The 11574-nt window shown below is 42.7% G+C and overlaps 1 protein-coding gene across 1 annotated transcript; it reads right to left on the bottom strand.

Moving 5' to 3' along the window:
* Positions 1-712: 712 nt before the first annotated feature.
* On the bottom strand, positions 713-11260 carry LOC121192218 (protein NLRC3-like; the record flags this gene model as incomplete). Its single annotated transcript, XM_041053804.1, has 8 exons — positions 713-801; positions 1829-2362; positions 2491-2537; positions 4608-4781; positions 6778-6951; positions 8826-10629; positions 10795-11023; positions 11186-11260. Coding segments are annotated over 8 exons (3126 nt in total), but the record flags the coding sequence as incomplete, so codon positions are not given.
* Positions 11261-11574: the final 314 nt, after the last annotated feature.

The following is an 11574-nucleotide window of genomic DNA, read 5'->3' as shown; positions in this document are numbered from 1 at the left end:
ATGTCCAGGCATATTGCAAATCATGTGCAGAGTGCCAAAAAAACAGTGCCACTTGTAAAGCAGACCGAGCACCTTTGCAGACCATGACAGTGATTACCACCCTATTCAGGAAAATTGCCATGGACATTGTGGGACCCCTAGAAAAAAGCTCAGCTGGACATCAGTACATTCTCATTGTATGTGACTATGCTACTCGGTTCTCATAAGCTTTTCCCCTGCGGTCCATATCTACTGATCAGTGCTCTTGTCCAGCTCTTCTCTCGAGTAGGCATCCCAGAGGAGATAGAGTTGGGCATAACAGCAATCAAGACATCTCCCTATCACCCAGAGACAGGTGGGCTGGTGGAGAGGTTTAACTAGACCCTCGAGAGGACACTGAGAAAGTTTGTCTCTGACACAGGAAAAGAGTGGGACAAGTGGTTACTCTTATTTTTGCCTATAGGGAAGTGTCATAAGCTCCCACTGGGTTTTCTCCTTTCGAGCAGCTGTATGGGTGGCCTGTACAGGGGCCCCTGGATCTGTTGAAGAAGAATTGGGAGGAGGAACAGCCTACCAAAGAGGAGCAGGGGAAAGGGGTGATACACTATGTCCTGCAGTTGAGGGACAGGTTGGAGCAGTACATAGAGGAGGCCAGATTGAACCTCCTGGAGGCTCAGAAGGCACAAAAGAGGCGGTATGACCAACAGGTCCGCCAACGTGAGTTCAAACCAGGTTAAAAGGTCCTGCTGCTCCTGCCCTCAGCATCCGGCAAGCTGCTGGCTAAGTGGCAGGGGCCGTTTGAAGTCACTAGGCCGATGGGGCCTATAACATATGAAATTTTTCATCCAGAGAGGGGGAAACAAAAGCAAAATTACCATGTAAACCTTTTGAAAGCCTGGGAAGAAAGGGGCCAACTTTTTTCCATAACCTCCCTTCTAGCATGTCAGGTGCAAGAGGAAGATGACTCTGAAGGTGTGGTGGAGGCTTGGAAACAACCAGCCAAGGCGGAGCTCTCTCATCTGGATGGCAAGAGACCAGTTGAACTGCAAGTTATATCTGACAGCTTTCCCGAGCTTTTCGCACATAAATCAGGCCATACGGATGTGTTGCAGCATGTTATCTGGGTAAAACCTAAATACGGCAGGCATATTACCGAGTCCCAACGAAAAGTATTATCAGCAGCCAGAGGATTCACTGTAAAACATGGAAAAACAGGGTGAACACCAGGTATACACTGTAAAAATGAAAGATGAAGCTGAAAAACTCTTTAAACACTTTTCAAATAAACTTCACAGCTTCTTGTTTTAGTCAAATTTCAGCTGCTGGTTTTCACTCTCATCTTTTCTGAGTCTTTTTTTTTAAGTTGACTTAAAATTCATAGAATTGAGGCTCAAACTCTTCAGAGTAGTCAGGAGCTTTCTAACTCTGTGAACCTCTGAAAGACAGTTTGACCAGTTTCTGTCTTTGTTTTTTCTCAGATCTTTCAGATAAACTGTGGCAGCATTTTAGTTTGAACTGAATCAGCTCAGTTGTCCCAAGGTTCAGAGAAAGACAAAACACTGATGTTCACAATGATGCTTTTAATGTGAAAGGATGAGATCATGATTAGAATATTAAAAAAGTAAAAGTCAGCAACATTTTTATCCTGTAATAATCGTAGCTTCCATCTTTTAAGGACTGGAAGAGGAAGAAGTTTACAAGGAATCATTTAGAAAAGTTTAACAAATAAACTACTTTAATACATGAATCTGAAAAGGTGTGTGTGAGTGAAAGAGACAGACATGTACAGACTGAACTATGTGTTCAACAGTTTCTCTGACAGGAGGAGACTCTCTCTGCTACACTCTACACAGAGACACTGAGGAACCAGACGACTCGAACCAGAGCCCAAACCCAGGATACAGAGGTTCAGTGAATGTGGTGTTGAAGGTGTAGAGGTGGATCAGTGAGTCAGAAGAGACTCTGTAGAAGGACAGAGAGCCAGCAGGACAGTCCACATACACTGCTACTCTGTCAGAGACAGAGGAGGATGATGATGAGGAGGAGACAGGTGTCTTTTTTTTATTGTGCCAAACAGAGTAACCCTCATCAGAGCAGATCAGATTCCAGGACTGATCGTTCCTTCCAAACAAACAGTTTTCTCTGTCTCCTTTCCTTCTGATTCCTCTGTAACTCACTGATATATAAACCCTTCCACTCCACTCGACCTCCCAGTAACAGCGACCAGTCAGACCATTACTACACAGCAGCTGAGGACACTGGTCAAATCTGTCTGGATGATCAGGATATGACTGATTATCCGAATGTGTCACCTTCCTGTTGTTGTCAGACAGTTTGATCTTTCTGTTTATTGTGTTTGTGTCGATGGTGAGTTCACAGAAATCTGATGGAGAGAAGAAGACACAACACAGCTGTAGTTATTGATCTATCACCTGAACATTGATTGACACATTGAAGATGGTTGAATGTGAGCTGCTTTGTTTTCAGGAATCAAATGAAAACCACACTTACACTTCCTCAGACCTGGTCTCAACCATCGGACTCCACCAGGCTCCACCCTGAAAGGAGGAGGGGGATCAGACCAGCACGTTCTCTTTCAGCATGCAAACATGGACATTACATGGATCTCACACACAGATGGTTTGGTTATTCTGTTCATTCAGCAAAGAGACAAAGGACCTGGAGTCCTTATCTTGGAATTATACGGAGCAGGGAGGTGACATGGAGGAAAGATTTCATCATTTGTCTTCTCCATTTAATATCACTTTTGGTGTCAGACACAACAAAAGATCTCAGAATGACAAGATCAGGATCTCAGAGAGGTTCAGCTGATTATTGATCATGGATATTTTAGAGTTTTAAGTTCTGTTTTGTTACTGTTTAATTTGAGGAAGTTTGAGGTGAACCAGGATTTTATTTCAAGGAGGCAATTGGTAAGGGAGGAGGGAGGGAGTGTAATGTTGGGTTTGGTTGAAAGGTAGAGCTGGGTGTCATCCGCATAGCAATGAAAATGAATGCAATATTTACGGAAGATGTGACCAAGAGGGAGAAGGTAGATGATGAACAGCAGGGGGCCCAGGACAGAGCCCTGGGGCATGCCTGTAGTGACTGGGACTAAGTGAGAGGTGAATGATTTTAGCTGGATGAACTGAGTGCGGCCTGAGAGTGGAACCAGTTGAGGGGTGAGTTTGTGATGTTAATGGAGGAGAGTCTGTCCAGAAGGATGTTGTGTGAAATTGTGTCGAAGGCTGGACTCAGATCAAGTAGGAGGAGAATGGATAGTGAACCAGAGTCGGCAGCCAGGAGGAGGTCATTGGTGATTTTGAGAAGTGCAGTTTCAGTGCTATGGAGGGGACTGAAACCAGACTGGAATTGTTCATATAAATTATTGCAGGATAAATGTGTATGGAGTTGAGTGGCAACTGTTTTTTCAAGAATTTTCGAGATGAAGGGAAGATTTTAAATGGGTTGAAAATTATTGAGATTGTTGGGATCTGAACCAGGTTTCTTGAGTATGCTGACAACAGCATATGGTCAGAGAAAGGGAGGGAGTCTGCTTTGCAGTCAACAGGTGTAACACCTGAGTAGCACATTAAATCCAGAATGTGTCCTTTAATATGCGTGTGAAGGTTAGTATATTGCTGTAGTCCAAAACTGTCCAAACAGGATGTGAAGTCCTTGATGAGAGTATTATTGGCATTGTCCATGTGAATGTTAAAATCTCCCAGAAGTATTATATCTGGTGAGAGTGTGGAAAGGTGAGTCAGCATCATTAGTGTGTTAGCACTGAACAGGCATCTAAAGTCTTTGGGGTTGTTGTGGTGAAAGCACTCTGAGTGCTCAAAGTGGCTCTGTTGGTACAGGAGCAGTTCAACCAGCTGCAGCTCAAATGTTTCCATGCTAGCTTTGTGCTGATGCAGCATGAAATCCAGTCTGAGAAAGTCCTGCTCAGGTCACAGAAAACAGCTGACCACATCTGATTTAATGATTGTCACATACTTTCTCTTAAATATGACACAATGAGTCATGATGAGATACTGAAGTCAGAATTAGAGAAAACCCCTCTTTGTGCTGTTGAATTCAAAGCACTTCCGTTCAGCTGTGACACACTAAATGTTTCCAGCTCTTCCTCCTCTATCACACACTGTCTGTGGCTGCAGCAGGCCTCTCTATACCTGAGGGTGTCCAGTCTCCAATGTGGATCCTTCAGTCCAGCAGACAGCAGCTTCACTCCTGAGTCTCCTGGATGATTGTAGCTCAGGTCCAGCTCTCTCAGATGGGAGGGGTTGGAGCTCAGAGTTGAGGCCAGAGAAGCACAGCCTTCCTCTGTGATCAGACATCCTGGCAGCCTGCAGACACACACAACATCACACAGGAACCCTCTGTCAATACCTGCTGCTCTGTATTGTTGTTCTTTTTTGTTCATATTTTTGTTTTTGGTTCTGGTCCATTTTGGTCAAGGTTCAGTGCATTTAAGGCAAATTCCTGAAATGATGAATAATTGTCTGAGTCTAGAAAGTTCTGCTGAACTTAAGTAAAATTTACTTTGAACAATCCTACACAAGTTGGCTGTTTATCCACTGATGTAAATCAGTTATGAGCAAATCATCAGCTAAACAGGTCCTGACCTGAGAGTCTCCAGGGTACAGTGTGGACTCTTCAGTCCAGCAGACAGAAGCTTCACTCCTGAATCCTGCAGGTCATTGTTACCCAGGCCCAGGTGTCTCAGACTAGAGGACTGGGAGCTGAGAACTGAGGACAGATCTTCACAGCTTCTCTCTGAGAGGTTACAGCTGCTCAGTCTGAAGAGGAAACAATGAAGAAAAAGTCAAATAACATTTGTGTTGAAAGGACAATCAAAGGCACAAAACTCTCAGTTTGCTCATGTCTCAACAAGTTAGAGACATGACAGGTAAATATGACACATAAATAGACATGTACAGTAATGGCCGTAAGTATTTGGACAATTAGACGTGTTATAATCAACACTACAGAACACACTCTGAACTGTATGTCTTGTCTCCATGCTGCATTAAATTAAAGACTTGGTTCACAACACCTGGTCTGATTTTTCCCTCTGCAGGATTAGACCCTCACATTGTTTTAACATAATGATGCAGATGCCACTTTTGTCCAGCCTAAAAGTAAAGTTTGTTACTTTTACACTTGTCTATTGCAATTCCTTATTATCAGGCTGTCCCAAAAAGTCTCTAAAGGCTCTCCAGCTGATTCAAAAAGCTGCAGCACGAGTACTGACAGGAACCAGGAAACGAGATTATATTACTCCTGTACTGGCTTCTCTGCATTGACTCCCTGTAAAATCCAGAATAGAATTTACACGCAGCTACATCCACCACACGACAGTCCCCGAGTCCGACCCAACTAGCTCGACCCCGTGTAACCGCGACACACAACATACAACAGAGATCATAATGTTGCTGCCATGTTTTAAACATGACTGTTTCAGATAGAGAGGTTTTAGATGGAGCTGCAGGGTTTGGTGGAGTTGTGGGGGAAAATGTATTTCTAGCCTAGTTATTTAACTGTGAAACAATCATTATTATCTTATATTGAAAAAATATATTCAAAAGTTAAAAACAGTATTATTATTATTGTCATTATTATTAATAACGATAAAAAAATAATGATAATAATATATTAAAATGTTTAATATTTAATATTTACCGCTTTTCACCGCTGCCTCCACCCACTATCCACTTACAGTTACAGCAGCACACCATCGCTTACTGACGGAGCTGCTCTGTCCATGCAATGTCGGAACAGAAAAATATATATTCCCACAATAAACAGACTCTGAGAGCACGGAACACACTGCAACAGGGTTCCTAACATTAGCTGCTCCAGTCCTCTATCTGTATCAGCAGTGACCATAAATCGGCAATTAAACTATCAATGAAGACCAGAAACGAAAAATGTACCAGGCTGTAAATATGTTTTTTTAGGCTGTAAAGTTGGCTATTTTAACATGGGGTTCAATGAAGAATTGCTCACTTCTGGAGCCAGCCCCCAGCGGCAGCCGAGGAACTGCAGCTTTTTGAACACAGAAGTGATCCTCACTGCTGAAACCTACAACTCCCCCCTTGGTGTGATCTTGTACTGGTTTTGAATCATTATGTCATATGACCTGGAGGTGAATTGAAAAAAAATGATGATATATATCCAAAATTGATGATCAGGAGTGTTAAAATGGAATAAAAAGAGGTGTATCGCAACCAGCCAGTGGAGTACTGTGATTCTGCACTGATTTTGAGTCATTCGTTCACATGACCTGAAAGCTATTGAGTAAAAAATGCTAACATGTTTGACTGTCCACATTAATCCTCAACTTACTCCTTTAGTGAGACCTTATATTAAATTATTAGTACAAACTAAAAGGAATATGAAGCTGTTAATGTTTTTTGCATTAATCTGTGTTCCACTTCCACTCATTTTTGCAATATCTTGTTAAACGTAATATATTTTGTCACAGTTCTCAGTACTTAGTATTAAGTTGAAATCTTGATTTCATAGTGAAATAAAAGTGAATGTCAGTGAATTTTTATCATAGTTTTTATTGACATTAACACTGACATGTAATCATCTAAACCACTTTATAGTAAAGCATAAATGAGTTTCTGTATCTCAGTCAGAGTTCATATATGCAAGCTCTTAAGAATATGAAGCTGAATCTGAGATAGACTGAAACAATCAAAGATTGTATAAACTATGAGAATCATTAGATTATTATACTCAAGAAATATCTGCAGTCATTTCAAACAAACTGGAACTTGATCTGACCTGAGAGTCTCCAGGATACAGTGTGGACTCTCCAGTCCAGCAGACAGAAGCTTCACCCCTGAATCCTGCAGCTTGTTGTTATTCAGGTCTAGGTGTCTCAGACTAGAGGACTGGGAGCTGAGAACTGAGGACAGAGCTTCACAGCTTCTCTCTGAGAGGTTACAGCTGCTCAGTCTGAAGAGGAAACAATGAAGAAAAAGTCAAATAACATTTGTGTTGAAAGGACAATCAAAGTCACAAAACTCTCAGTTTGCTCTGCAGCTCACAGCAAACTAACAGACCTGCATTTGAAAACTGGGCCAAACATCAAACACAGATTTGTTCAGTGAAGCAGAAATATCTGCTCTTTATCCACCTGCTAACCACTGAGGAGTTTCTACATTGATGATCCTCTTCCATTGGCTCTGATTCAAATCCTTTCTGTTTGATTCTATTGGAAACATGACAGTTAAATTTTCAACTCAATTTTATTTATATAGCTCCTTCCACAGGCAAAATTGTATGAAAGCACTTTACAGAGACCTAGAGCAAGCACTTAAGGTGACAGTAGCAAGAAAAAACTCCCTTTTAACAGGAAGAAACCTTGAGCAGAACCTGGCTCATATGGGGGATCCTCCTGCTGATGGCCAAACTGGGTGAAAGGAGGAAAAGGAGGAAGATAAGACAGCTGGGAATGGAGGAGAGGAGGAGAAGGACATGCAGCACATAAAACATGACACAAACAGGGTTAGCAGTGAACAATGTTAGAGGACCAGCATTCAGATTAATAAACAGTAAGTGGATACTGTGTGCTCAGCCGATTACAGTTATGATAGGAAACAGAGCACATAAGCAAAAAGCTGTCATGATTGGTAATTATTTACATTAAAGTCTGCATAGAATATTAATCCAACATGTATCTGTAGCAGAGTGGAACATTAAACATAGTAATGTGTTAGAAATTGTAGACCACAGACAGAGAACATGCAGCTCCGGAGCCAGAGATTCCTGCAGAAAGGTACAGAGAAAGAGAGACCAGAGAGAAACAAGCACAGGACTACGGGACAGAGAGGACACAGAGTTAATGACATGGAATAAAGGTTAATAAATGTGAGAGTGGGTCTGAGGAGAGAAAGAGAGAAGAGGTGTGCAGAAGATCATAGGAGGTTCTACTTTTAGAGATTGTGGGAACCATAAGCAAACCTGCAATCTGTTGGGATAATATGGTACTATCAGCTCTTAGAGATATGAAGGAGCCTGGCCATTGAGGGCCTTATATGTAAGGAGACGGATTTTAAAATCAATTCTGGATTTTACAGGAATCCAATGAAGAGAAGTTAATACAGGAGTAATATGATCTCTCTTGCTAATTCCAGTCAATACTCTCGCTGCAGCATTTTGGATCAGCTGGAGGCTTTTTAGAGAGTTAACTGGACATCCTGATAATAGGGAATTACAGTAGTCCAGTCTAGAAGTAACAAAAGCATGGACTAATTTTTCAGCATCACTCTGAGACAGAATGTTCCTAATCTTCCTGATACTGTGCAGGTAAAAGAAGGCGGATATAGGTCTGTACTTTGCTAAAACACCAGTGTCAAGAGAAGGCATATGACACAATCAGTAATAAACATGACATGTACAGTCAAGGCCGTAAGTATTTGGACAGTTAGAAATCTTTTTTTCTTCGGGCTCTCACCACATTCACTTTAAAATATAATGATGGATATTACAGTCAATGACTGCAAAGATTAAATAATAAATATAAAATCTGATAAATCTGATGATGTCTCACTTCATGTGTATTTGTCCAGTTACTTTTGAACCACTAAAAGGGCTGAATCTCCCACACAGTTCTTTCTATACTGATGTCAACCTGCTCAAATTAGAGCTGAGACTTGGCTCTTTAATGTAGGATCCATTATTTTAATTCAGATTCAATGTGCTGAAGCTCAGAGCTCAGAGATGATGATAAGGAATTAAAGAAGAGAGGAATTTATTTTCCCTCCTGCTGAATAAAATAGCAGAGTCTTTATATAATGATGAATAAATCCAACTATCTATACACTTACAGAGCTTTGTTAGAGGCTTTGACAACTGGCAGCAGCTTCAGAAGAGCCTCCTCTGAAGCAGAGTATTTCTTCAGGTCAAACACGTCCAGATCTTTTTCTGATGACAGTAAGATGAAGACAAGAGCTGACCACTGAGCAGGAGACAATTCATCTGTGGAGAGACGTCCTGAACTCAGGGACTGTTGGATCTGCTCCACTAGAGAACGATCATTCAGTTCATTCAGACAGTGGAACAGGTTGATGCTTTGCTCTGCAGAGGGAGTCTCTTCAATCTTCTTCTTGATGTACTGGACTGTTTGCTGATTGGTCTGTGAGCCACTTCCTGTCTGTGTCAGCAGACCTCGTAGGAGAGTCTGATTGGTCTGCAGTGAAAGACCCAGGAGGAAGCGGAGGAACAAGTCCAGGTGTCCATTTGGACTCTGTAAGGCCTTGTCCACAGCGCTCTGGTAGAGCTGCGTCTGATCAGGTTTGTATCTGAACAGGTTAGACCACAGGGAGGTTGATTGTTCTTCTAACAGCAAATTGACTCCAGAGTTGATGAAGGTCAGATGGACATGAAGAGCAGCCAGAAACTCCTGAAGACTCAGATGGACGAAGCAGAACACCTTGTCCTGGTACAGTCCTCTCTCCTCTTTAAAGACCTGTGTGAACACTCCTGAGTACACTGAGGCTGCTCTGATATGGATGCCACACTCTGTCAGGTCTGATTCATAGAAGATCAGGTTTCCTTTCTGCAGCTGCTCAAAAGCCAGTTTTCCCAGAGACTCAATCATCTTCCTGGTCTCTGGACTCCAGTGTGGATCTGTCTCAGCTCCTCCATCATACTTAACATTCTTCAGTTTGGACTGAACCACCAGGAAGTGGATGTACATCTCAGTCAGGCTCTTGGGCAGCCCTCCTCCCTCTCTGGTTTCCAACACATCCTCCAGAACTGTAGCAGTGATCCAGCAGAAGACCGGGATGTGGCACATGATGTGGAGGCTTCGTGAAGTCTTGATGTGGGAGATGATCCTTCTGGCCTGCTCCTCCTCTCTGAACCTCTTCCTGAAGTACTCCTCCTTCTGTGGGTCAGTGAACCCTCTGACCTCTGTCACCATGTCAACACACTCAGGAGGGATCTGATTGGCTGCTGCAGGTCGTGTGGTTATCCAGAGGCGAGCAGAGGGAAGCAGTTTCCCCCTGATGAGGTTTGTCAGCAGCACACCCACTGAGGTGGACTCTGTAACAACAGTCAGGATCTCAGTGTTGTGGAAGTCCAGAGGAAGTCGACACTCATCCAGACCGTCAAAGATGAACAGAACCTGGACCTCTTCAAACCTGCAGAGTCCTGCTTCTTTGGTTTCAGTAAAGAAGTGATGAACAAGTTCCACCAAGCTGAACTTTTTCTCTTTCAGCACATTCAGCTCTCTGAACGTGAATGGAAATGTCAAGTGTATGTCCTGGTTGGCTTTGTCTTCAGCCCAGTCCAGAGTCAACTTCTGTGTTAAGACTGTTTTCCCAATGCCAGCCACTCCCTTTGTCATCACTGTTCTGATTGGTCCATCTCTTCCAGGTGAGGCTTTAAAGATGTCTTCTCGTCTGATGCTTGTTTCTGGTCTGGCTGGTTTCCTGGATGCTGTTTCAATCTGTCTGACCTCATGTTCATCATTGACCTCTCCAGTCCCTCCCTCTGTGATGTAGAGCTCTGTGTAGATCTGATTCAGAAGGGTTGGGTTTCCTGCTTTAGAGATCCCCTCAAACACACACTGGAACTTCTTCTTCAGAGTAGATTTAAGTTTACGTTGACAAACTGGAGCAAAAAGTCCTGAATGAACAAACAAGAAACAACATCAATGACTAATTGATAAAGAAAACATGACATGTTCATCCCCCTAAAGAACACACATGAACATATTTCCCTCCATGTCTTGAGATGTTAGTAAATGTCCCATTTGTCCATCATGTTGAATCTTTAGAGAAATCCTCTTACTGCTGTGCAGACAGTCAGCCAGCTCCTCCTGCTTCATTCTCCTCAGGAAGTTCACTGTGATCTTCACAAAAGCCTCTCTGCTGCTCCTCCTCTGCTCTTCATCCTCACCGTCCAACACCTCCTCATCCTCCCTCTGACTCTCTGAGCATTCTGGGTAATCTGGACTCACAACCTTCTGGATCTTCTTCAGCTCCTTCTTCACAAAAGTGACAATGTTCTCCTCCAGCAGCTGGAACAGAAAACTATATGAATGACACAATCAAAGTAAAACCATGGAGCCAAACATCAGATCCATGTTGGACACACTGACAATCCACTGCTCTAAAAAGTGCAGCATGGAGATTATTGTCAACACAACAGATGTCAAAGTAGTTGTTGTCCATGTACAGACCATAAATATGGAGTCCAGGTGTGTTTGATGCTGCTGGGCAGACTGAGCACTGGGAACCTCTGAGCTCTCCTGGTCCACTCTGTGGAGGAATCATGAAGAATTAGCTCACATTATGTTTGCAGCATCTGTGAGCGTTTTATGGTTTGTACACAAACAACTGCTGCTTTTATGTTCTGTGGTGACTGTCCTGATTAAAGCAAACACTACTGTGCTGTGACATTCTCAATGAGAGGAAACAAGCAATCAGTTCTGTACCTCATGACCTAGAGTCATCACAACAAGTCCACCTTTTAAATGATGAGTTTTAAGGACTCACACTGGGTTTGACAGAAGTCTCACCTCTGCTACAGGACACTAACACAAACACTGGAACTGGATAGGTGCTGAGT

This window comes from Toxotes jaculatrix, chromosome 13, assembly GCF_017976425.1.
Source record: "Toxotes jaculatrix isolate fToxJac2 chromosome 13, fToxJac2.pri, whole genome shotgun sequence".
In the NCBI taxonomy this organism is placed as follows: Eukaryota; Metazoa; Chordata; class Actinopteri; family Toxotidae; genus Toxotes; species Toxotes jaculatrix.
This window is presented reverse-complemented; position numbering and strand designations above follow the sequence as displayed.